The 27,284-nt window shown below is 46.5% G+C and overlaps 2 protein-coding genes across 3 annotated transcripts; one reads left to right on the forward strand and one right to left on the reverse strand.

Moving 5' to 3' along the window:
- Positions 1 to 317: 317 nt before the first annotated feature.
- On the forward strand, positions 318 to 6,663 carry LOC125697660 (retinoic acid-induced protein 3-like). Of its 2 annotated transcripts, none has more exons than XM_048955154.1 (4): positions 318 to 514; positions 2,896 to 3,866; positions 4,887 to 4,939; positions 5,633 to 6,663. In XM_048955154.1, the coding sequence occupies exons 2-4, from the start codon at positions 2,942 to 2,944 to the stop codon at positions 5,723 to 5,725; spliced, it is 1,071 nt and encodes a 356-aa protein (XP_048811111.1). In that variant the 5' UTR covers positions 318 to 514; positions 2,896 to 2,941; the 3' UTR covers positions 5,726 to 6,663. The 2 variants fall into 2 exon arrangements, with proteins under 2 accessions (XP_048811111.1, XP_048811119.1); XM_048955162.1 differs by having other exon boundaries at positions 5,287 to 5,743.
- A 12,828-nt stretch (positions 6,664 to 19,491) lies between these two features.
- On the reverse strand, positions 19,492 to 26,158 carry HEBP1 (heme binding protein 1). Its single transcript, XM_048967384.1, has 4 exons — positions 26,013 to 26,158; positions 25,323 to 25,461; positions 23,283 to 23,463; positions 19,492 to 22,040 (listed from the first exon to the last, which is right to left on the reverse strand). Exons 1-4 carry the CDS (start codon positions 26,088 to 26,090, stop codon positions 21,869 to 21,871), a joined length of 570 nt encoding a protein of 189 aa, XP_048823341.1. The 5' UTR covers positions 26,091 to 26,158; the 3' UTR covers positions 19,492 to 21,868.
- Between the last annotated feature and the right edge of the window lie 1,126 nt (positions 26,159 to 27,284).

The following is a 27,284-nucleotide window of genomic DNA, read 5'->3' on the forward strand; positions in this document are numbered from 1 at the left end:
TGTTTCATGTGCTGTAGGGTTATCTTCATCCCAAGACCTCCATTTCCATCTTACAAGCACAGGTCAGAAAGCACACTCGTAGGCGTAGGACTTGGAGTATGTAAGGGGCACGCTGCTTTTCCCAGCCATGGTCCACAGGCACCAGCAGCCAAAGGAGCCTTATCAGACGCCTGGCTGAGCAGCACTCAGCCAGACCTGGGCTGGGGCAGACAGAGGCTCTATCCCCACCCTGTCACAGAGGTGACTGCCCTGCCGACGTCAGGAAGTCTGACTTCATTTCCTGGCACAGGGACCATATTTTCGTAGCAGCGTCGGAGAGGTAGTGGAACTGGAATAGGCGTGCTTGGCCACACCTCCACAACCATCCAGCCTTTAAAGCTCCCAAGGAGCGTGAGCGCAGGGCTGTTTCTCCGCTGGGTTCACAGGAGTGGAAGTGGCTGTTACTGGTGTGCTAAGAGGTAGCCTCTTCCAGCCGGATTCTCCCTGCTGCCTTCTCAGGGCAGGATCCACCAAGGTAATTCCAGACAATGTCCTGCAGGATCCAGGGCAGACCCTTGTTCTGGGGTGGGATGGCAGCAAGACCTCATCCATGAGGGTGGGAGAGGAGGGGGCATGGGGTATCACAGTGAACAGAACCAGCCCTGGCTCCAACTTGAGACAGGCAGCTGGAGCCGGGGCAAACATTCCTGGGATGTGATTGAAATTTTCTGTTGGATGGGCATGTTTTATGCAAAAGCATGAATGAGAGAGGAGGCACAGCCTGGAGGGAGAAGAGTCAGCACTACAGTGAGGACAACAGTTCGGGGTGAGCTGTGATGTAGATGCAACAGCATGAAGTTACCACAGCACACGCTTCCTTGCACAGACTGCAGAAACCCGAGGAAATCCCAAGTGCTCATGCAGGCGCTAGATGGGCAAGCTCTGCTTCTGGGAAAAGCAAGACAGGTCAGAGCCTCTTCGTGACCCGAAGGACATCCATGCTAGAAAAAAAGAAAAGGGTGTAGAGATCAGTGCAAGTGGCCCGATAGTTCAAGACAATGAGCTTCTATCCTTCTTATCTGCTACAATCGTAATTGCCCCAGTGAGGACCTGCAGCAGGGCTGTTCTCTGTGCTGCCCTGGGATGCCTCCAGCTGTCACTGACCTGTATGTGTCAGAGGAGTGAAGAGATAAGCTAATCTGATCAACAGTAACTTTCTGTGGGTAAAATTGCAGCTATCTAGTTTTTCCAGAATGTTCATTTTTCATTTTTCACAAATGTCCAAATAGCTCTCAGCGAGTGTTGTTCAAAAATCATTTGTAAACAATGATCTTCAAACACTCCTGCATGCATTGTTCACCAGCTCTGTTCTCTCCATGAGATTCCAGCATGCTTGCATATTTTGCATTTCACTGCAGGCAGCTTTTTGAAGAGCTGCACATCTCCTTTAACATGGTGATGTTAAAAGCTGGAAATACATTCCACTATTTCTAATTAGGTAACATTGAGGGTTATGTGAGGCTTGAGAGTGGTTCAGTGATGTTTTCCCCCTTTGTTTATCCCTTGGTTGGGTCAGATGCCATTTACTGAGGACTCAACCTCCTCTCCCTGGAATCCGTCTTTTGAACTAGCCTGGTAATTGAAGTATGTTGTTCTGGATGGGGGGGAATCGAAGTAAATGGCACAGGGAGAACAAAACACTAAATTTTGCAAGATCAACTCGTTTTTTCTTTGTATGTCAGAAAAGAAAACCCTTGGTTTTCTAGTGCAGGTCACCATTAAAGAGAGATTCCCTCCTGTTTAATGCTGACATTGTATTTAAACCTCCATTCTGAGAGATTTTAGAGTCTAAGTCTGACTGCATAATTTGGCACCTCGAAAGCACTACCTGCCTTGGGATCTAAATTCATTCAGTGCCATGCAGTGTCCAGCATCCTCATGCAGTGGTGTTTGGATGTGCTTTAGGCTTAGAAAGGGTTCAGCAACTTAATCCCCTGAGGAAATGGGCAGGGCTCAGCCAAATAGCCCTGTGATCCCCTGTCGAGACAGCCTTACCTCAAGCTTATTCAGCCAGCACTTAACTCTTCACGATGAGACAGCAGGAGTGTGCTAGGTGTGTTGGAAGACCTTGCGCATCCTTGGCTCACGGGCTCCTCAAGCAGTAACTTGTTCGGTACTCCTCATGCGGTGCCAGCATTGGCTCTGACATGTTGGTTCTCTAGCCACACAAGGCAATAGACTGGGGAGGGGACTGAGATGTCTGGAATAGTTGTTTTTGCTGCGCTATCCTGAAGAAGGACTGTGTGTTTGTGGCTAATGGTTGGTTTCCTGTATTTGCTGTTCAATTTGGAGTGAGAGGAACAGTGCTGGAGGTATCCAGGTACACTATCTGCAGGGCCTTTCACTCTTACCGTAAACCAAAGCCACGGGTGTTTCAGAGAAAGTAACAGAAGGAAAACAAGATGAATAATTTCCTGTTCTGTAGTGCTCACCTCTGGAGCTCACTGGTGCCAGGTACTGATGTTGTTTAAATCCAGCAAAAGGGCGTAAATGTGACTATGACTAACTTGATCTTGTATCACCTGGGACAAAAGTGACAAAGCAGTTCAGCCTCTTTGCCCCATGAAAGAGCCTCACTTTCCCCTGCTGCCTATGCTGCCACGACATTGCACAACCCCAGGCATGGTGCGGTGGACTTCCAAGGTGAATCATCACCTGCTGAAGGGTTTGGCTTGCTCCTGATAGAGAGCCAATGCCAAGCAAGGAGATGGCTAAGCTGCCACAGCCACATGTCTTTAGCACTGTGGTGTCCTTGCCCAGTGAGATGGGAATGGATGTCCATCCTGCCTCTCATTCCCCACTGCTGCAGCACCCAGGTGGTTGATCCAACAGCCTATGTCTTTTATATTTCCACAGCTTTGAGGAAACATTTCTTTGTGAAGTTGCTCAAGAAGACATCAAGATGACAACACCAGCTCCTCAAGGTTGCAACAGCATCCATGCTGACTATTACCTACTTTGTGACATGGATCAGGCCTGGGGGATTGTCCTGGAGTCGCTGGCTGCAGCTGGAGTCCTTGTCACCGTTTTCCTCATTTGCTCCCTCTTGTTCCTCATCTGTAAAATCCAAGATAACAGCAAGAGGCACATGGTCTCCATCTATTTCTTCTTCCTCTTAAGCACACTCGGCATTTTTGGCATCACTTTTGCCTTCATTATTAGAAGCAATGACAGGATTCGCCCCACTCGCTTCTTCCTGTTTGGAGTCCTCTTTGCACTCTGCTTCTCCTGCCTCCTCACCCATGCCTCCAATCTCGTCAGACTAGTGAGAGGAAAAAAGTCCTTCTACTGGCCAGTGTTGCTGCTACTAATTGTTTCCTTTGCTCTGGTGCAAGTTGTGATCAACATTGAATACCTAGTCACCATGATGGTAAAAGATAGAAACTATTTTTTGACTATGGATTCAGAGGAGGCCAACAAGGACTTTGTCATGCTTCTGATCTATGTGCTCTTCTTGATGGCTTTGACCTTCCTGGTTTCCATGTTCACATTCTGTGGGCCGCATAAGAGCTGGAAGAAACATGGAGCACACATCTTTGTCACTGTCCTGTTCTCCATTGCCATTTGGGTTGTGTGGATCACTATGCTCACAAGGGGCAACCAATCTTTAGGGAAAACTAATTGGGATGATCCTGTTGTGGCCATTGCTCTGGTGTCCAATGGATGGGTCTTCTTGATAATGTATATCATCCCTGAAATTTGTTTCCTCACTGCCCCTGTCAAGCTGGGGGACTACCCTCCACAAAATGACTTCTGCCAAACCACGTTCATAAAGCAGGCGGCTGGAGTGGACAACCATGCCTATACCCAAGATGAAATTGTGCAAGGTATGATGAACTGATTGACTGCACTGCCCCCAGCCCTAACCACAGATGCAATTCTCACAAGTTAAAAAAGGTAGAAGAGCTAAAAAGAACAGAGCTTGAAAATGATGAGTAGTTTAGAAGTAAGAAAGACAAAAGTTTAAGGCTGATGAAGAAATGCAAGTGGAAACGAATTTTCAGACAGACAAAGGAAAAGAGTACAGATCGGAGCAGAAGCTGCAGATATGTAGGAGGAATGACTGAATAAGGGACTTCCTGGGTGTCAGGGCTGAGATGTAATTCCCTATGACTCTATTAGGTCTGGAAAGCTCAGATAAAAATTCAGGAAAGTTTTTTATTGTCTCTTAGCAATGCTTCAGCACTTGAGACTTCTCCAGGTTATACTTGGGAGATTTTTTCTTCCAGTTCTGACCTTGTTCCCATGATCCATTAAAAAAAAAAAAAAAAAATTAAAAAAAAAATCCATCACCCAAAAAGGAAGCATGGAGGTCTTTTTTACTGTACAGATCTCATACAGTTTTTGGAAGAAGCAAAAGTTTTTATCAGTTGAAGCATCCCAAAGTTATGTGTAGGAGGTGTGGCTGACCTCCCAGTGAATCTGCTCTTGAGATCACATTTGCCCCCTGCAGTCAGACATCCCAGTCTGTTAGAGAGTAGTGGAGAAAGGGTGTGATCTCCCAGGGAATACTGCTGAGGGGGTCTGGTGCATGCCAGTGGGAGGGATTTGGCTGGAGATGAGGGTGGTAATCATGAGGCAACATGAGGTGGTCTAAACTCCAAGGCCACCTCTGTCCTGTTATTTACAATACCAGTCAGTTCTGCTTTCACATGGAAATATTCAACAAGAAACTCACCAGTGGATTTTAATGCATTCCTGACTGCATTTTGCATAGAGCTTGGTCAGTCTAAAAGCAGCTGCCAATGTGAGCCACAGGCTGTTTAAGTCTCCCTCGACGTGCTATTTCCAAGCTACCATGTAATAATAGTTCATGAAATTTTCCCCCATTTTGTTTTGTGACTTAGGAAATAAGGAAGGCACCAGCTGCTCCCCGTACTCTGCTCACCTCCAGATGAAGGTAAGCTCACAGCCCTCTGATGCAGGCTTCTGTTCAGGGGCTGACTAGAAGGGAAGGAGAGGGGGCAAAACCAGATAGGTCCAGAGCAGTCTCTGCAGAGGCAGGTGGATGCTTCCCATTGGATCAGATGATGCCATGACACTGCACTCATGGAGGTGTCTGTGGCTGGGAGGAGAGAGCTGCTGCTTGTCTCTGAATATGGGAGGTGGGAGAAACCCCGAGGCAAAATCTCAGGTGATAGTTTTCGATATATATTGATTTGACATTGTGTAAGAACTTCTCTCTTGGAGCAGGGTTCCTGCAGAAGACTGTGCCCTTTTCTCAGTAGTCTGTACTTCTCTCCCCAGCCCATGGCCTGAATGTATTCCCATCAGCTGTCAGACTGCAAGTTGTCATGCAGATCCAGAGCGGCAGTCTGCGTCACCCTGTGTCACGCTGTGTGCACTCACCAGTCCTCCTCTAGCACACAGCCTGGCCAGATCCAGCAGCTCACGCCATGTTCTCCCATGTCCTCTGGTGACACATCTCAATAACTGGTTTGCCATACCAGGATCCTCTTCTACAGTGTCATCAGTCACACTCTTGAGAAACCTCCCGTTCCATTTCTCCCTTCCCTGTTTTTTTTTTTTTTTAGCTCTATTCTATTACTTTTTCCATCTTTTAAAAGTAAAAACTGCCTCGCTTCCTTTTCAGACCCTTGATGCAAAGAATGATTTCTCCCTCCCTCGGGCCAAAGCCCACCCGAGCCCATACCATGACTACACTGGTGGGAAAGGCCCCATGTAGCAGCTGTGCGGGGAGCAAAGGGACTAAAGGCCACTCAGTGACAGTGCTGATCCCACAGAAGAGACAGACTCAGACCCACACTGGCAAGGCTGACAACGAGAAGCCCTGTTTTCCCTCAGTTTTCCCACCAGCACCCCTCTCATTACTGGAAGACACCTCTCAGACATGGCTGTGGCAATCGTTTCTACGTGGGATGGAGCTCATTCTGGGAAGAGCATGCCCTGGCCTATTTCCAGCAGGAATGCTGCAGGGCTAGAGCAGCAGGAAGTTCACCAGCTGGGCCCATGGCCTGCTCTGTCCCAGATTGGCCCACATGTCTGCCTGAGCCCCACATCTGTCACGAGAAAAGGAGCAGCAGCACCAGCGCTCCGTGTCCCAACTGCTGCCCACCTGCAAGTACACTGTGGGTACCAGCATTGAAACACCCCCACCTCTTTGCCCTGACACATTTTCTGATTTGCTCTTGAGTATTACTCGCCTCCCCAGCTCCGACCCCTGACCAGACGCTCCAGCAGAGCACCCCCAGGGCTTGCCATACCCCACAGACCCTCCCGACCATCCCAACCTGTGGGATCCTGCAGTCAAAATCACTCTTCTGCAGCTGCCTGCAATGTCCCCATCCCGAGCTCTGCCTCCTCCCTAGTGTTTCTGCGGCATTATCACCAACATTTCTCGAGCAGCCAGGTTACGGAGGATTTGCTTTGTCCCGGGGATGAGTGCACACGAGCGTGTGCACACATGTGCCTGCCCATGTGCTGCAAGGACTGCGCCCTACAGAGCTGAATCACTCCGCATCCTGCTTTGCATTCAGCAAATAGCTTACTGTGGTATTTCGTATACAGACACACAGAGCTCTCCAAGTGGGTGTGTGTGGTATGCTGGCGTCTGACACAGCTATGTATTTATTTAGTTCTTTGTATATGGGATATTTAATTAATAAAAACAACCTGACTTTGAGAGACCGGTGTGGTTCCTTGGAGGTAGGGTTCCCCTTACAACTGGTGTGTTTGCAGCAGCACCTTTGGATATTTGCATTACTGGGAGTAGGAAGGAAGCTTGTAGATATTTCATTGAGCCTGCAAAAACACATTTTTGTGATGTGCTGCACACAAATAACATTTTATTTGGAAGCAGAAATGCACCTTGGCCTTGAGGCAATATAATAAGGAGGGATGAGAGATACTATGGGCACTCAGTGCAGGGGACAATGATTTTTGTGATTAATTGACTGTTACTGTGAATACTGCTTTGCAGAATTGTTCTTCCCCACTCTGTGGATTTATGGTATATTTCAAAGTCATTTTTAAACCACTGTATGCTGGCTCAAGTACTGACCTGCAATAGTTCATTACTGAGGTGGCTTCAGGTGAGGGCTGATTTAACTGCCAGAAGATCTCAGTGGCACTGGGCGCAGGCTGGGAAGGGATGGTGCTGCCCCACAGATCTCCAGGGGAAGCTTTTTGGGAAAGCAGCAGTTTCCTTTTTTCTTATTGTTGCTATCCAACCCAGATGGCCACTTAGTCACACACAGTGCCCTGTAATATGTAATATCAAACTGGTGAGGCAGGATGGGCCAGTCCTGAAAGAAACAAGAGTGTGGAGGAGGCATTATGCTGGGCTTTTTTTAGCATCTGTAGGTCAGAGTGTCACAGGAGAAGGGTAAGGAACAGCAGCGTCACCACGACTTCTCCAGGGTTCCATGCACCTGGGCAAATACAGGCACAAGGGGTGCCGTAAGAATTTGGGGCAGAGCGCAGGGCAGGTGATGTTGGGGAAGGACCTCACTGTTCACAAGCTGTACCAAAAGGCTCCATCTCCCAGCAATGGATGACATACAGCGCTCCCTTTCCTCCCTGCCTTATATATCGTTTATGCTGCTGCCTGCTTCCCTCCCTGTTTTGATATTCAAGACATAGCAGTGCACAGGGTGACTCAGGTTGTGCACAGAGCGGGTGTTTCTGCTGCCCCTTCTTGTTTCCAGCCCTTCTCTGCGTTTTATCAGAATCGCAGCTACACAAAGGTTTTGGTCAGGTGGGACCTCGGGAGTGATCCAGCCCCGAGCAGGTCTCACTTGAGAACCAGACCAGGTTGTGAGGGCCTTGACCAAGTTAAGCTTTGACTATCTCCAAAGATGGAGATCTGATTATTCTCATTTGGACATTTTCTTTGTGTCTGATCAGAATTTTCCTAATTGCAGCTTGTGCCTGTCACCTCTTGTCCTTTCTGTGCACTTCTAAGAAAAGCCTGGCCCCATCTTTGCTATAGACCTCATTTACTTAATAGCCAACAGCAATTGGATCCCCCTTTGCCTTTTTTCTCTGAGGCTGAGCAGCTCCCTGGGTCTCTCATTCTGGTGATGTGCTCCACCAGCCACCAGATATCTCAGGAGGCCTCTGCCAGACATGCATCTTGCTCAGTCTCTGCTGCAGAGAGGAGACAAAACCAGGTACAGTACTACAGATATGGCCTCCCAAGACCTAACTAAAGGAGAAGAACCACCTCTCTCACCTTGCTGACATCACCCTTACTCATGCAGCCTGGCATGTTCCTGGCCTAAATTGCCATGAGCACATATCACTGGGCTATCACCAGTTAATCCCATTGCCCTGGAGGAACTTATATGGCTATAAATAGTAGAAGCTTTTCAGTTGTGAGGTTTCATCTCTAAGGCAGGTGAACAGAGGCCAGAAGCAGCAACCAAGGCCAACTGTGAGCTGAGAGCTGCAGGTGCCCCTCCTGGTGGGACACCAGGAAGCCCACCTGGCATGTGACATCTTTCTCATGGCAGAAGTCAGAGAAGACATGTTCCTCGTCATCAGCAAGCCCAGCACTTGGGAACCATATTGTCAGCATCACTATACCCAGGCTGGGGTTGGTGAGATACTGAAGGCTTTTTGTGTTTGATGGATCTAAGTCCTTCCTAGGTTACCAACCATGGGAACTGTCTCTTGGAGAGGAGGGGTCCCTACCCCACTCCAGCCACCCTGATGCCCCACGTGGGCCTGAGATTGCTGCTGTTCCTTCTCTCTGCCTGCAGCACACTCACCCTTGTGCACGCAGCACAGACCTATATGGGATCCTCTCCCTCCCTGAAAGTCAACATGCCAGGTGACTTGCTCCACCTTTCTGGGGAATCTGGTGTTTGCTTTGCCTTCACTATGGTGACAAGTGGAGTACTGCAATACCTACAAGGAGTGCTCTTTTCTGTGAAAAGACTTCTGAAGTGCCAGGTGCCAGGCAGGAGATGCCATCCTGATTTACCTTGTCTGGAGGGACCAGGTGCCTCTTCAGAGTCAGCCAGGGCTCCACCTGGTGAGGAGCTTCTCAAATCAAACCACTAGCAGGTACATATGAGGGAAAAGCAAAGGTTGTGGCTTACAAAACATGCATGTTGTTGTCTTTATTCAGGAGTCGAAACAGAATGCCTTGCCTCTGACAGACTGTGATGTCTGCTGTTTTCCTCCAAAATGATCTGCAATGAATCTCAAACGCTGGAACAGAAATGCAAATAAGTGCTGAAAGTAGTGGATGAAATAATAGAATCACAGGATCCTTAAGGTTGGAAAAGTCTCTAAGATCATCTAGTCCAACCATCAGCCCATCCCCACCATGCCCACTATCATGATCCTCAGTGCCTCATCCACACGGTAATGGAATACCTAAAGGGATGGTGACTCCACAGCCTTCCTGGGCAGCCGGTGCCACTGCTGTACCACTTTTTCTGAGATGAAATGTTTCCTAACATCCAACTTGACCCCTCCCTGATACACCTTGAGGCCATTACTTCTCATTCAATCACTGTTAGCTGGGAGAAGAGGCCAACTCCCACCTCTCTATAACCTCTTTTCAGGCAATTTTAGAGTGATAAGGTATCCCCTGAGCATCCTCTTCTCCAGATGTATAGACAAGAGAACAAAAGGACCCAGGCAGTGTTTTTGACTCAGTGAACATACCTACCTACTGGGGAAGGGGAGGGGGAAAAAGAAAAGGAAAAAAATAAAGGGGAAAAAGAAAAGGAAAAAAATAAAGGAAAAAATGAAAAAGGAAAAAAAAAAAAGGAAAAAAAAAGAAAAAAGACAAGAGAGAAAATTTTTAAAAAATAGAAAGAAAAAAAAAGAAAAAGGAAAAAGGAGGAAGGAAAAAGGAAATGAGGCAGGGTGTAGAGGCTGCTCTTAGGTCTCCAGTCCTGAGGGCGCGGCGGCGAGGCAAGGGGCGCAGTGACGATATACGGCCGCACGGTGGCGCTGTTGCTTCGTGGAGCCGTCCCCGGCGCGGAGGCGAGGGCTGGGGAGCTGGGTCTGGGGGCGCTGGCCCGGAGGCTGGGGGCGTCTCCGCCTCCGTGAGACTGGAGGAACGCCAACACGCCGGAGTGCTGCTTGTGGTTAATTAAATAAGATAAGGGACGGGGCAGTTCTCGTCAGGTTGGCAATGCAACTCATTGTAGCTTTCATACTAAACGTGTCAAAAAAAAAAAAAAAAAAAAAAAAAAAGTCGTGGCCTTTCTTTGAACTTTAGTAAAATTTGGATTTTTTGTTTCGGAATTATTTAACTTTAATTTTGATTTAATTATTTGACTCGGCATCTTCCAATAAATTAAAATAAATAAATAAAAGCCACACACCAAACCTCAAACCTTCCAGCCTAAAAAGGATGATTTCCTGCTGTGGCATTTGGCTTGCTTTACACAATGATACAAAAAACTCCTGTGAACTTGTTTTATTTTGGGCACAGTTTGCTTTTTTTTTTTTTTTTTTTTTTTTTTTTTTTTTTTTTTTTGGGGGGGGGGGGGGGGGGGAGGGGGGGTGCGCATGATTTTTCCTGAATGACAGATCTATCTGGGAGTTTCTGGCAGCATGGTATGCTAGATGTGGCACTGAGGGATGTGGTTAGTGGGCATGGTGATGATGGGCTGACGGTTGGCTGGATGATCTTTGTGGTCTTTTTCTACCTTAATGATTCTATGGCGCTGTTGGGCTGTGAGTCTGGTGGGCCACGGTGTGCTCACCCACATGTGATCATGTCTGTTCCACAGTAAAGTCTCAACCTGCAGCAAAGGTAGCTTTATTGTCAGCACTGTTCAGAGAGAGATTGCAAATCTGGGCTGAAGTGCAGCTCTAAACACGATCTGAAAGGCTTCTTCAATAAGAGGGCCTCATCACTCCATGTGCATCCTCTGCCATGCAGTACAGCACAGGGAAAGGCCAGCTCCAAATCCAGACCTGCTTTGGCCCCAGACTTGTTTGTAACATGTGCACAGGAGACACATTACTTTGATGTATTCAAGTGCCTCTGTGGCTGTTAAACAGTGTGCTTTCAATCTGGGCCACATAGTGCAGCGCCCAGAAAATGGATCTGAGAGACAAGATGTCAGCCAGAAGAGATGGAATCTACCAGCAAAGAACTACAGCCAGAGATGGTGGACATTCCAAATGCTCAGCTCTGTACAGTTGCACCACACAGCCCGGCTGTGGTACAACTGTGCTGAATGAGGATGGAGCACGAAGTGTTCTGCAACCAAGGCATTGCTGGGAGTTCACACCAAACTGGTGCTTCAAGTCTTGTGGCCATCGAAGTTTTTAATCCAGCAGGAGTCCCAGTGCCAGATTTATCAGTGTGAGTGCCCTGGTTCCGGCTCCAAATCATTTTTTCCAAACTTTGGAGTCAGGAGAGGTAGGAGGAAAGGAAGGGCTGCTCTGCAGGTTTCATTATGCATATTGCCTCTCTTTTGAATAGCATTTGTCTTCATTGTCTGACAGTAGTTTCTAAAAGTGGAAGTTGCTTTACTGAATGAATGTGAAAATGTTGGAGGAATCTTTATGCTCCTTTACAAGATCCTAAAGAGATGCATCTCTTGATAGTGTTTCTTCTGATTACTCTTTCATGGAGCACTCTACAAGTAATCAGGTAATCAGCTTTTGGGGCATGTTCTACCTCCAACTGTGCATACAATGTTCACTCTGAAATTAATAAAAGCATGATGATGTATTTGAAGTGAGAATCTGGGACAAAAAGTTAAATTCTTGCTTTTAAAATCACTTATGAAAGTTTTTTTGACTTCAGTTCTCACATTAGAGTTATCTGTGTGTCTAGAGCTGGAAAGAATCAGTTTTATGGGTATATGTGTCTTAGCAACCTCTTGGGAAACAAGAAACATAAAAACTGATAATGTTTTATAAGGGAGTTTGGAAGTGTGTCACAGAATCATAGAATCAGTTGAGTTGAAAAGGACCTTTAAACATCATCTGGTCCAACTCCCCTGCAATGAACAGGGACACCTACAGCTCAGTCAGGGTGCTCAGAGCCCCTCCAGCCTGACCTTGAGGGGTATGCTGCTGTTTAACCCCATGTCTTCACCACCTGTTCTGGTCTGGGGGTTCAGGAATTGGTTGTGATTGTTGGGATGGTAGTCACACAAGTAGACAAGGCACTGGGCTCAGGTTTGTGTTGGTGACCTCAGATCTGGCATTTGTCAGTGCTCCTCTTGTGTGGTTGGTGCGTCTGTGGCTTCTACTAGGGACATTTCATGTGTTTGTCTTCCCATGCTGGTGTGACAGGGAAAGGCTGTTTGGTCTTTCCAGGGCACAAGGCTGAGGGCAGATCATCTCTCCATGCCTGGGTGCCTGTCACCTCATGCCCAGGTGCAATGCTGAGTGCCACTTGCACTCACATTCACACCTGGGTTGCTTCCAAGCAGGGCTTGGAATGTATGGAGCCCTCATTCTTTTCTCCACACTGAAGGCACTAATGAGCAAGTGGTCTTAATTGTGAGCTGCACATAGCACAAATTTTCTGATTCCTTTTCTGTTTTCCCTTGGGATTAACTCCTGTCGCTGGGAGCTGACATGTGAAGTCAAGCAGCAAAAGGTCTCAGATCTGAAACTGTCCTGATTTCTTTGTAAGGTGGAAGGAAGAGGGACCCAGTGGGGAAATGAGCGGGGGCAGCCTGTGTCCTGCTGTAGTAGCTAGATGAAACAAGCACGAATTTCCCAGATCAGGCTGCATGCCTGACATTTCTGCTGTGTAAAATCTCCCAGCAGTAGCACGCTGCAGAGATTTCATAAGAGAGAGGAAGTCACGAGCTGGAGGCACTGGGTCGAGGGTGTCTCTGTCTGAGAGAAGCTCCTGTTTCCATCTCATGAACCAGATCAGGTCCATGAACATAAGCAGTGAGCAGAGAGTGGAAGCACCTCCAGCCCTGCAGGGTGACCTCCTGTCTGTGAGCTGGGATGCTCCCTGCACCCAAACCATCCATTCCCCGTTGCGCTGTGGCCTCCTACTTTGCCTCTACCAAGGCGTGGGGAAGGCATGGCTGGGAGGTACTCCTGTCACCTGGGCTGACAGCAAGCATTCATCATCTCCAGTTTTCTTTGAGCATCTGCAGCACTGCTTTTCCTATCTCAGCCCTTTCCAGCTCTGCAGGTGAATTCCCAAAAGCGTCATGAACTAACTGCACTTCTTAAAGGTCTGAAGAATGAGGACATTATTTACTTTTAGCTGATGATGGGCATCAAATAGTGTGAAAGAAACACACTTCTCAGCTCCATCACTATCTGAGACCAAAATAACAGATAAAAGAAGAAAATCAGTGGGAGTCATCATTATATGGAGTTGCCATGGAAATAGCATGAGAGAACTTGGAGGAGAGCAAGTACACCGTGTCTCCAGGAGGGTATCAATCCCCTGCTAGCCTCACGCCTTTTTATCACATTATCAGGCAATATTTCTTGATTTAGCAAGAGGAGGGAAAACATCAAAGCACTGTTCTGACATTTTTGTCTATCTCATGGTTTCTATGACCAAGACCTTTGTGACCCTTCGAGAAGCAGAAATGCGAACTCTGATGCTGTTGGAAAGTTGTCCTGGAAACCATTCGATAATTTCAGTAAGATGGTAAGAGGGATGCCATTTCCCCAGAAAACATTTATTGGATTTTATGGACTCGTGTTAAAAAAAAAGAAAAAAAAAAAAAGAAAAAAAAAGAAATTTTTTGTAATGTACCATTCTAAGATTTATTTTTCAAAGAAGAGCATCACATTTCATTGGAAGTGCTTTTTAGTGCTGATTTTAAAGAAAAGCATTGATTGCAATTTAAATGATCTCCGAGTTCAGTAGAGCTGCCACTTTGTGCTGTTGCACCACTCTGGGAAACTCATTTAACTCTCCTCTCTGTCACTGTATCTTGCTGTTAAACTGCCCCATCAGCTCCCAGCACCTGCAACCCATTCTCCACCCCATGGTTACACAATGGGCTCTTTTCTGGAGGGCACATAGAGGAGGGAGACCATGTGCATCATGCAGATACGTGTCCCCAACTTCTTTCAGACTCAGAAAGGCTTTGTCCTCTCTGCAGCAAAGCCAAATCCACCTCCCACAGCAGTTTGTTCCATTGGTGGCAGCTGTGGCCACCTGACCCATAATAATCTGCCACATGGATACTGGCATCCTACAACTTTTGCATGCTGATCTGAGAGTGCGAATAAGTGAAGCCAGTTTTCAAATAAAACGATGGCTCTGTTCTATGAGGTCTTGCATTGATATCTGCTGTACTATGGCCCCAATGTTGCAGTATTTTTTCCTGGATGCCTCCTCCCTCACCCCCAACGCCTACCGTTCCTCAGTGCTTTGTCTGCTATGTAATGTGGCCAGGCACCTTTAGAGACAAAAAAGGTACTAGGGCAGCAGGAAACCCTTTCCATTTGTATCTGCTCCCTCACAGCAAGGCCAAAAAATGCAAGGGAAAGAAGAGATGCCCAGGAGCTTCCAAGCACACAGGCTTACTCCTCTCCTCACCTTTTCACCCACTGGTACAGAAGCTTTGTCTCCACGTCATTGCTGCACAGGCAAATGCGGTGGATAACTGGGGTCAGGAAGCAGAGTCACAAGAGGGAAAGCTGAAAAGCACCATCACCACTTGATCCAGTGAGGCCCAGTTCAAGTCATGACCAACCATTGCCCTTAACTCTGGCCCAGAGCTATGTTTCAGCCACTAGATTTTCATCACATTCATGTCACTTGCAAACTCTTTTTATTTTTCCCTAAAACTGTCTTAACAAAAAGAAAGGAGGAACAGCGAGAAGAAAGGTCTGCTCTGACATCTGCATTTCTCAGACAAAGGTGTTACCTAAGTTATCTAAGATGTGGTTATCTAAGATGCTACAAGCAACCAAGATATCTCCTTAGAACAAAACTTGTGGGCTAAGTTCTTGTTGACTGTTTTGTCTGTTTGCTCAGCGCCAATTTAAGGTAAAATTATGCATGTAATTTTATAAATGCTATTTATAAGACTGAATACATATTATGCATATTTTGTAACAAAATGGATCCATTTTTACCCTTATGAAATGACAACTCCCAAACACTGAATCCCAGAGAGGCTATTTTTATGGCACTTGGTGTTACATTTGTTGCTGAGTAGCAGTTCTCTGTCTATAGCCATGGGAATAGACATCATTTTTAGCACGTCATAATTCTGGGGCTGGATTTGTTCCAGAAGAGTTCGTCATAACAACAGGCTGAGCAGTGGCTATTTATGATAAGTCAGCTTGTTGACTGTGGGATTTTGGAAAACAATTGTATTTCCCTTCACATCAGAACTGTTTGGAGAGCCCCAATCCCTCCTGCTTGCTGCATCTCCCAGGCCTAGGGGCTGAGGCCTCAAGGAAACCCTCTGGTGGTAACACTTGGAGTGGGCATCTGAGGAGTGAGGGTGGGACAAGGCTTCTCTTGCCCTGAAGGTGAGGTTTGAAGGTAGAGGAGCAAGGACGGTCAGACCAACAGATACACCTGAAAGGAACAAAACTGCCCCTGTGGCACTCCACGTGCCTGAAACCATAACTGCTTTTTCCAGTTTTATGGGCTCCAAGCCCTGTTTCCCCATTCGTGTCAAATGCTGAGTCCACAGGATGGCCTTCATCATTTTCAAAGGAGCAGGGCAGGTTCCCTATTGGGGGGTGTTTCAGGCTGGGTTCCCAAGATGCAGTATCTCATAAAATCAGGGTTTATGTTTTCCTCTCCCCCCAGCAAGAAGCAGTGCTCGGAACAATGTCAGAGCTCAGGATCAGTCCTCCCAGGAAGCAGCACTGAGGGTATCCTCGAAGGAAGAGCACTGCTCTCCACAAAGGTGTACCCCAAAGTCTTGTGCAATGCAAATGGCAACACAGCAGGAGCAGGGCCATTCTGGTGTTTTCCCATGTATTACCCCATTTCAGTAACTAGTCCCAACTCCCATCCCCTCCTGAGCACTCTTGACTAAATAATACTACAGTTCATGGGAGACATTTCAATGAAACAGCACATGACGATTTGGAAAGATGCTCCCTTGCAGAGCTGACTCATAAAGAATACTGAGAAACGCAGTGATTAAACAGCTAGAAAGATCTTTCAGCAGAAAAAAAAAGGAACATGTCCAAAATTGTCAAGCTGTACGTTGCTTTTTATTTCTGTACTTTGCTTTGGGTAAGAGTTTCATTTGTCTCATTTGTCTGAATATGATGCACGTCAGATTTCAAATCCTCTTCTCTCTTACTAGACACAACATTTAATTCTGTTACTCTTGTTCTTCATCAGCTGCGTGGGAAGGTGGATGAACTCTTTGTCTTGTGGAAGAAGATGTTTCAATTGCTTCTTCAGTCTCCAGTTAGGAAAGACCTTAAATTCAACATTAGGGATACTGGAAAAAAAAAGAAAAAAAGAAAAAAAAAAAAGAAAAGCCTGGACTAGCTTGGAAAGCTCTGGAAAAATACTCAAAGGAGAACAGTTGCCATGGCAATGTTTCTCCAATTTCCCTTGGGATGACAGAAATACATGTTGCAGACAGCTTTCCACCCACTGCACACCTCATACAGATCCCAGTGCTCAGGCACAGACCAGGCACAAACCCACTGAGCTTCCAGGTCCAGGCACATGCAGAGTGGTACAGCTGCTCACCAAGGGTTTCTTCCTTGGTTCTTGGCCTGCAGAGCAAGAGGGGTCACTGAGGGGCACGCAGCCTGAGGTACTCAGCTGTACTGGCTCACAGGGTCCTGGAGAGGTAGAAGGGCCACAGCAGGGGATATAAACAGGCACTGACTTGAATCCCGTGCTCAGTGCATGGCTCTGAGTTGATCCACACACTGGAGGATCCAAGTGCTCAAAGATCCTGAAGCACCTAAATCCCAGCTGTGTCTTTCACAATGTTTCATTTCCATTTTTACCTTTGAGAAATCTCCACCTAAAACACAGGTTCCTGAACCCAATTTTTTCATCTGGGTTCCATAAGAGGTATGTCTGAGGTTGCCCCAGGATCTAGTGCCACCAATCAGCCAGACCCAGAGCTGTATTCATTAAGAAGAGTGCAGCTCCTTCCACCTCATTCACCCACGTTTTTCCTCATGGAAACTGGGATGTGGGCAGGAACAAGAGCCAGGAAAGCTGCATGCACCCAACTCTCACCTGGGCATGGACTGAGGATGTAGAATTAGACACCATTTCCAAAACCATTTTCACTGACCCATCTTCTGCAGCAGCTCCCACAGAAGACTAGGAAAAAGGCATCTGCTGTGCCCAAAATGTGTCCTGTGCTACAGATTCAGCTGAGAGCAAAGCAGAAAGATTATGAATGAGATGACAAAACCAGCCTGCTGCTGGCATCGGCACTGAGCAGACTGGAAGCATTTCATCTATTACTGTCAGAGAAGTCACTTTTGTCACTGATCCTGCTCCAATAAATCAAGTTGCCAAGCAGTTTTATGGAGGCGTTATACATCCAAAGCCACTTAAGGTCCCGTTAAAAGAGATGCATTTCTTTTTTAGCTGAAGTGCTGTCACAGAAGAGACTCACTGTTCAGAGAGCTACTGTAAAAGAGGCATCATTGTAATTACAGCAAAGAGGGACAGTGTGAGCTAGGATCCACCATCTACTTCTCTTGTCCTATCGCTTTTGGGCAGCCTTGCAAAGCTGAAAACTTGCTACCAGAAGCACAATAGCTGCTCCTGCACCATTTGCCATGGTGATTGATGAAAATGGTGAAATAATGATGTTACTTCTACATTCACCATAAATCAACCACCCCTTCAAAATGTCTAGAGCACTGTAAACCTGCCCAGGTTTATAGAGACAAACTTAACCAATTAGCTCTTTTATCAGGGCTGCCATCTTCTTAATGCAGTGCTAGATGTATCTAGGTATGTATCTGCAGAAGTGCTTATTTCCAAAGCTAACAAAGCTATGATCATAGCAGACTTAAAACCTTGGTCTGCATATGTTTACCCTGTGGCTGTGTTTATATTATCAAGTTCTCCTGTGACAGCAGAAGCTGACTGATACATCAAAGCATTGGGTCTGCACATGTACATGACCTAGATGCATACACACACACATAAACACATGCACATACAGATATGTGTATATGTAAGTACGTATGATTCGGAGGTTCAGGACAGATGGAGACTGCTCCGTCCTAGAGCTCTCCTGCCCCAAGTGCATGAAGCTGATGCTTTTAAACTTGGTTTTGTTGAAACATGGCCGTCCTCGTGGCTGTCCTCACTGCCATCACAGCACTGCTGCGCACTGCACGGGACTCACCACACTGCTAGCCCCATTTATAACCGTTTGAGTGCAGGCACCAATGAAGATAAAAAGCATTGCAGCTATCAGCTCATTAGCAGCACTGATGCTCCTTAGCTGGTAGGCACAGATAACCCCCAGCCTAACCTCAGCTGCCCAGGAGGCAACGCCAGCTGCTGCAGAGAGCCAAGGGTTGCAGGAGAGGCATGACAGAAGAGGACAGGCAGATGTATGACCCTCGCTGTGCTCACCCCATGCACCCAGATCCCATCAGGCAGCTCTCCAAGGCATAGAAGCATCAGTGCTGCCTTTCAATTTCCCCTGCTCTGTCTTCTTGCATCCATGCTGGTCTTGGGTCAAAAATCCAGAGAGCACCTCTGACTTGGCTAAGCTGCTGGTCCCAGCAAAATGAGTTTGTTGGAGTGCCTCTGATGACAGTGGAACATCTGGCTGTCCAAACAAACACTCACATAGTGACAGAGCCATACGCAAGAGCTGGTGGCCCTGCTGCCCACTGAGCAGAATGTCAGCCTGCTGGAAACCCTCGGCCAAGGAGTATTTCTGCCCTTCTGCACACAAGGAACTCCCTGCCAAAGGATGAGTATAGTAAGCTTACACAAAATTAAATGGACACATGCATGGGATAAAGTTTGTCTAGGTCTAAAACACCTGCAGTAGCAAAAATCACTGAGCCACGTCCTACTAGTCATTCATTATGCCATATATTGCTGACAATAACTTCTGTGATTCTGTACTAGAGACTGGGGGAGTATTTAGAAGTAGTATCAGCACAGAGTTGCATTTATCCTGTATTCTGTCAGGCTTCCTCTACTGCCCATCACTGGAAGATACATGGACCTTTGTGTAACAACACATAAAACGATTCTAGATGTGGCTGCACGTGGCTCTGGGCAGCCTGGTCTAGTGGTTGGCAACCCTGCCCATGGCAGGGGGGTTGAAACTAGATGATCATTGTGGTCTTTTTCAACCCAGGCCATTCTATGATTCTAAGATTCTGGGCAGAAGGGTATGTTGAAAATCACAATCATGAATATCTGCCTGAATCCCAGCCCTAGGAACACACAAGTGAACACAGAGCGTTCCTCACGTGACACCCCCAGGTGACACCCCAAAAAAATCAGTAAAAGTTTTCCAGCGGCTGAAAGCCACAAAAAATCAGCTTCCATCTCACACAGTCAGATAATGCAAGGCCACACCAGGATACCAAAAATAGCAATTTATTGAAGAAAGCACTATGACTTCTTACAGATGTGAGGTGATTAATATCCCAAACTGGCAATTTGAAGTCTTCCAAGTCAACAGCTCCCACTAAGCTCACAAAGTCAATGATCAGCAAAAACTGTAACTCACATTATTGTATTTATTTAGTTAAAATTCTAGAGAACACACACAGAACACAGGCATCTTAGCTTGTATAGAAAAGGCCGTTAAGTTTGCATAAGCTTTTTGATACCAATAACACTGTTTATGAAACTTTATCCTGTCTGCTCAATGCTAAAGGCCAGCAGCAGAGCTGCAGAGGCAGAGCTTCCAGAACTGGTAGCTATTGGGTCAGATGTCCTTGCTTTTTGTTCAGAAAGTGTGTGCATGTTATGAAACAAAAACACAATAGCTTCCTCTGTACCACACTGCTGAGATGTGCATCTCTGTGCATATCAGGTTTATTACTGATCTTTCCAATATCTGAGACTTCACAGCATGAATTTTGATAAATTTCAGGATTACAATCATTGTAATATATTTGTATCATCAGTAGCCAGAAATGACTACATCCATAGATAGTCTATATGTGACTTTCAAAATCAATTCAGGAATGCATAAACAGGGCAGAACTACATCCCTCCATTCCACACCCATGCAGATAAAAATAGTTTGCGGTAAGAACAAGTCAGAAAGGCCTTTGCTTCTTAAAAACGTCATTCACAACTTACCACGCTTCCTGAACTCCCTTTGTTTCCCTTGATTTCCTTTTGATTTCTTTTCTCCTGTGCTGTAATAATTAACCATGGCAAATAGCTTTTTCCTTGCTTTTACTAAGTCAACTAAGTCAATCTAGTAGTCATCTACTTTTGCAAGTCCTGACCAGCTGCTGTTGCATACAGGGAACTGAAACTCTCTTGTGAGATCCACAGTGAAGTTCTTACATGGCTCAGCAAAAGAGAAAATTAAAAAAAAAAAAAAAAAAAAAAAAAAAAAGCAAACATCAGAACTTCAGGTTTTCTCCTATTACTGATTTGTTCTCAAAAAGAAGGCATAGGTCACACAGCTCAACTGGCCAGATCCCAGGACACCATCCAAACAATTTTGTTCAGCTCCAGAAGGAAAATGTCTTTTGGAGAGCACCTGAACCCTGAAGCACTTTAGCATCAGAGGGGTGCACTTTTTAGCAGAGCAAGGAATTGTACAAGTATCCATAGTGGCACAGTGCATGTAACCATTACAGACATCCTGCTGTCTGCCTGGAAGAGCTGACAGCTAAAATGCTGATTTGATTCTTACCAAGGAAAGACTGACAGTGTCCTAATACAAGACCCATCCTTAATATTCTATCTGAAGTTTCAGAAAGGCTGCTCAGTATCTGATGTAAACCCATCTTTTCAAGAACAACCAGGCTTTCCTCCTTTAAAGACAGCTGCTCAGAGTAGCCCTTTTGAAACTCACTTCATTTAAGAAGAGAGATCTGCACTTGCAGACATCCCACTAGATGCTCATCATTCATCAAATGCACCCTCAGATGACAAGTAATAGGTACCTGCTTTTTCACAGTCTGCATTTTTCTAATTCAATTAGAATACCACATGCATTTCAACTTTGGTCCTTGTGTTGGCTAGTTTTAGAGCAGTAATAGGAAGGTGATGAAATGGTCTTGGGGTCTTACTCATCACACTGTCCAGCTGCTAGCTGAGCTCAGAATACAAGGCAATCTAGAATGTCCTACTTCAAACAGAAGGGACAGCAGCAAACAGAAATCTTCCTCCAAATAACTTTTTCCAGTCAGATGACAAAAATGTTGCTTTCCTGCACACTATAAGAAAACGTAAAGGATGCTTATTTTCACTGCATTGTTTTGGTAGCAATGCTGATGTCCCTCATGTCCCTTTACATGGTTTTTCCAATTGCACAGATGCTTGCAGCATCTTACTGCTGCAGCAAGCTCAAGATGATAAAAAAAAAACCTGTATGCACTCTCATCATATTTCCCTGCCTGCTTCAGGTAAGACTAATAGCCTGCCAGCACTTGGACGTGACTGCTGTCAGGAACCAGTCCTGGTAATTGATTACTTCAGCTGCCTCAGCAATGAACTTTGGGAGCATGAGGAAGATAAAAGCAAGTCACTGTGAGATCATGAGAGTCTGTGATTGAGAACTTGGTCTGCAATGAAGGAGCGGGATCATCAGGAGAGCGTGCAGTGTTCTTTCTTCTAAAATGGTTAGTCCATAAAAGACCAAGGCATGGGTATGAAAGGAGAGGATAATGGCTTTCTGCCTCTGCCTAACTGTTAGTTCATTTTGAAGAGAAGACAGACAGAGTATGGGGAGCCTGTCAGTGCAAGGCAGCATCACTGGGATCCAGACGCTCACTCTTTTACAAACCAGACCTCATTGCGTCTCCCATAAGGCTTCATAGGGGGGTCGTAACCATTGCAGAAGTAGAAATCCTTGCGGTATGCAGCTTCACTTCCCAGAGCAGTCTTCAGTTTGGCAGCATAGTTCACATAGTCCACCTCTTTGGCATAGCCACCAAACTGCCTGTGAAGAAATCAAAGTGCAGAAGAGCTAAGCAATCCTGCAAGAACATGGAAATAAAGAGAACAATGTATAGAACAATGTATTTAGGAACTCATTTTGATCCAGGTCCTGTCAGGATCCACTGGTGCAGGCACAACTCTTTGGGAACCAGCACACTTTATTTGCCACAGATCAGTAGTCTCAAAGGTTACACAGCCTGGGCAGAGTTGACAGATCCCACACAGACCCATGTGTATCAGTCACTAGAATGGGCCTGCCCTTTGAATGAGTGCCATATCAGAGGAACAGTTTCTCAGAGCACAAAGTTATCTCTAAGCCAGCTCAGTCCACGATCTTTCACCAATGCTGTCAATAAACATGTTCACTGGGGTGTGAACAACCACCTCCTGGAAGCAAGATTGAGGGACAAAGGAAAAAGGGAGTCAGGGCATAGAGATACTAGCATGTGATAGCCTAGAACCCAAAATGTTTTATGCTAATCTCCCACCAACAGACACTGTTTCCACATCAGCCTACACCTTGTGGCCCTGCCTTAGGGCCAAGGTTTGAGACAAAATAGCTCATTACAGCATTAGCAGCCCACACCTACAGCAAAGGCCAGCTGCAGTCACAGGCACAGGATGACCCAGCAGTCTCTGACAGTTCAGTCAGCCAAAAAGGTTGAAGAGTCAGGGGTACATTCCATGGTAAAGAGCTTCTTGCTACTGTGATGCTAACTGAAGTTCAGCTTAAGCTGGCCAACATCCAAAGACGTTCTTCAAGTGATTTGAAGCAATGCAACGGCTGCTTGTACCCCTGATGGCCTCCGGTACTTAGGCCTCAGCTGATTCCTGTAATCTGGTGGGGACCACACTAAGGGACATGCTCGATGACTAAGAATCATCGTGATCCCAGAAAATGGGGAAAACGATGGTTTTCAGAGATTATAAATGACTCAGCCCCTTCATACTCACCCTCCCCATTCTTCACCTCTTCTAGTGAAACAAAAAAGCCTTTCAGGGCTAACCCCTGCACTTATTTTCTCAATGATAAAAAAAATCCATATTCCAAATCTGTGCAGAATTAACCATGACAAGAAATGACATAAACCATGTGCCTTCACGGTCTAGAATGATCCCCCTACCTCCTACCACGTGCACCCCTTGTCCCGGAAGTCACCAGTAAAATCAACACTGCCCCTCACAGCACCCTAAAAACCTCAGCACTTCAGAAGTCCTGGAAATCCCAGGATCTGTTCCTTACGTGGAATAAATGGTCATCCCTTGTCTCTCTTCAATCTTAATGCTTTCATCACTAGGACAGGGAGGACTGGCTTGAAATTGGTTCGGGATTCGCAGATAGACCTTCACTTTCTGCTGTAAGGAGCCATCTTCAGCAGGAAAAGCAGTGATGGAGACAGGAGCAGTCATGCCCATTCCAGCACCTGAAAGAGAGGCATAGAAATTACTCCAGAAGTCCAGGTTCTTGGGAACTCAAAGCATTAACAGAGCTCAGAAAAGCTAATTTTGGTTTAGAAGGCTCCTCATTGTGATCTCTTTGCACAATCCAGCTGAGAGAGTGGGGTCCTTCGAGGTACGCAGAAGAGCTTTTATGCTTTTCATTGCACCAAATCTCTCTTTCTTTTGCTTTCTATATAGGGATCTTGGGAGCTAAGGGTCCCCAGTAACCTCTGGATGGCTCTTCATTAATGGTCCTGTTTTTGTGGCTCTCACTATATAGCTCACATCACCAAAATGATCTTTTCTGACAAATCACCTCTAATACAACCTACAGTTTTCTGATGCAGTGGCATATTTGTAACTGAAATATTATATATATGAGTATTTACAACATTATCATCTGTACTTAGTGGTTAAGCTACAGTCAATACTGGGTGACAGAAACTTTCTCCTAAACCCTTCCAAATGCTTCCAGAGATCCAACAAGTTCCAATGCCCCAAAACTCAGAGACAGTCTGGCTTTCAGGAGCACTGTCCATGTTCTCCTCTAGTCTGTACTGTAGCAACAGCACATCTCTTGTCTGTTTCTAAGATGTACATGGCGCTCAAGAACATTTTTCTTCCCTTTTTTTCTTTCAGCAGTAGTGAACCTACAACCTTCAGGATTAGGCACTGAAATGGCCAAGACCAAGACATCCTTCTCATTTATTTATTTTACACTCTGATACCGTACCTTTCTCCAAACCATGTTATGGAAGGTACCTTTTCCTCTACAGCAACAGTGATCATCACCTTTCTGAAACTGTAGGGCTGTAAACGCCCGTTCCTTTCCCACTCAGCTTCTATTCCCATACAGACTATATAACTCCTTCTACCACATGCTTGAGAAAGGTATGAAAGTCAAAGTATATGCTTTAGATCTCTGTGCTCTTATCATCCTGTTCCAGATGATTACCGATGCACATACTTTAGTAAGCTGAGAATTAGAGGCAATCACCTGGAAGTGCCATTATAAAACACTGCAAAGCACTATTAAAAAGCAAGCTCACTGTTCATTACCCTTTCATGAATAAAAATCACCAGAGTATACAATAAAAACTCAAGGTCATAAAAGTCATCTAGTTGCCTACAAGGACAGGTTTTCTAGGTGTGATCACAGAACCGAAGCACTCCAGTTACCCTGGATTTCATTAGCTACCTTCATACAGCCTGCAGGCTGTGACGAGCACATGTGTGCCTGTCCTTGCAAACCTCACTGCACTCTACAACTTCCTGAAGGGAGGTTGTGATGAGGAGGGGTTTGGCCTCTTCTCCCAGGCAACAAACAGGACCCAAGGGAATGGCCACAAGTTGTGCCAGAGGAAGTTTAGATTAGACATAAGGAAAAACTTTTTCTCTCAGAGAGTGTTCAGGCACTGGAATGGCTGCCCAGGGAGGTGGTGGAGTCGCCGTTCCTGGCAGTGTTCAAGAGGCGTCTGGATGAGGAGCTACAAGAGATGGTTTAGTGCTTGTGGAAGCAGTGGGAATGGGAAGGTTGGACTAGATGATCTTGTAGGTCCTTTCCAACCTCGTGATTCTATGATCACCCCAGCGGCAAAGTAATGCAGACCTACTTAAAAAAACAATCTTTGCAATGTTATCCTCACAGAGGAAAGAGAGAGGAGTAGACTCACAGCACGACCTGGCTGGACACCTTATCCTGTAGTTAAGTTGATTGCTCTCACTGAGGGACCATGCTCACCTTAGACCTCTAGTGATGGGGCCACATGGGCTGCCGTAACACCAGCTCTATCAATGGGGCTCCCATTGAGCAGCAACTACAGCTGCCCAGCGAGCATCTCACCTTTGTCATTGCTTCCTCCAACATACTTGAGGAGCTTCAGCGCTGCTTCCTTCGAGGCTTCATCAAAGGGCTTCCCTGTCACCTCCACCACAGCAAACTGCCCACCTTCACACTCCCTCTCCTCGTAGCTGAGCTGCTCCTGAGAGAATTAGGATGTTTAGTCTGGAGGAGGTGCAGGTGAAACATTATTGCTCCCGCTAATGACCTGAAAGGAGGTTGTGGTGAGGTGGGGGTCGGCCTCTTCTTCCAGGTAGCAGTGATAGGATGAGAGATGATGGCCTCCAGTTACGCCAGGGGAATTTCAGGTTGGATATTAGGAAAAAGTTCAGAAAGAGTGTTTCTGCAGTGGCACAGGCTGCCCAGGGAGGTGCTGGAGTCACCATTCCTGGAGGTGTTCCAGAACCGTGTGGCACTAAAGACAAAGTCAGTGGGCATGGTGGGGGTGGTCTGGTGGTTGTACTCCGTGATCCTAGTGATCTTTTCCAACCTTAGTGATTCTGTGCTTCTGTGACGGCGAAGGACGAGAAGGAGAAAAAGAAGAAGCTGTTCCCACCCTTCCGAGCCCGCGGGCAGGCAATGCCCCACACCCCGTCCCGGGCCGCTCAGCCGCCGCCGAACACCGAACACCACCCAGCTGCGCATCCGGCAGCCCCGAGCTGTGCCCCAGCGGCTGCCCGCCCCGCCGCCTACCTTCTCCCCCTTGCTCAGCACTCGGTAGGGCCACGTTTCCACCGTGCTCAGCAGCGAGTTCTTGATCATGCCCAACATGTTGCCGTCTGGCCCGGCCCGGCCCGTCACTCCCCGAGCGAAGTGGGAGGGTCTGCGGGCGCTCCGCCACCCGCAGCGCGCGGCACGACCGCTAGGATGCGCCCGCGGGCCACGGCAATGACCCACAGGGAGGAGGGGTGGGGAGGCCGGGCGGTGTGTATCGCTGTGTGGGGACGGGTGTTCGTCTGGGGGAAAGGAGGAAGCTGGGGATGGGAAATATAGGAAAATGGAGGCGCTGACTGAAGTGTGTAATGCTTAGCGTGTATCCTTAAAGAGCGGAAAATAAAACGGTAAATGTGACATTAAAGCATTTCCCTCTAGAGACCTGTGAGCAGATGAAGCAGTTTGAGCGGCTGGATGTGACCATCTGATCCAGCTTGATGTGGTCTGTCACACAGTGAGTGACAGGAGCTGCTATCAGTAGCGACAAGGCCACAGATCTGGTCACTTATTTACTATTTGTATAATTTCATTCACCATTACGCAAGAAGTCCAAAATCTGTAATCCATGATGCATGTTGCAACTCACTTCTGGCTGTTTGTTTCTGGGGGAAAAAAAGTGAATTTCTCTCTTTAGATGGGGAGTTTTGACAAAAATGCCAGTGTGCACCTATCTGTGTAGGAATAGGTGGGCTGGGTCAGACCAGATGTGTACCTTGCCTAGTCCTTTGCCCTGTGTCAGAATTTATAGGTGAACATGTATGTAGAAAGTAAAAGCATGCAGTGATTGAGTCTGGCCTTGCAGCTCCAACCATCCATGACTGAGACTTCCCTGGGCCAGAAATCCTGTCTCGCCGTTTCATGTAGTCCCGGATGGATTTTATATAACTTCATACAATTTCTGATTGCCTGATGAGATGCTCATGTCTGAAATACAAATAGATAATGAAAGCTGACATTTCTGTTGTGTTCTTCCTCCACATAGGCCAAGGTGGGTAGTATTCAGCCTTGAGGAAAGTGCACAAAGCAGCCCCTGGAGGGAAATGTACAGCTGATGCTGCAGTGCTGCCTCGTGGACCCGAATGCAGTACAATGAGGAAGAGGTCTATGGGGCCTTTCTCTCCTCTTATTCCCTGTTATTTGGGTAAATATATTCTGAAATCAGAGTAGTCTGCATTTCCTTAGAAATTAACACGAAAGCTTTGCCTGCAGAAATTACGATGAAGGCTTTGGCTGCAGTCATCATGAAATGGC

Source organism: Lagopus muta, chromosome 1 (assembly GCF_023343835.1).
Source record: "Lagopus muta isolate bLagMut1 chromosome 1, bLagMut1 primary, whole genome shotgun sequence".
Lineage (NCBI taxonomy): Eukaryota > Metazoa > Chordata > Aves > Galliformes > Phasianidae > Lagopus > Lagopus muta.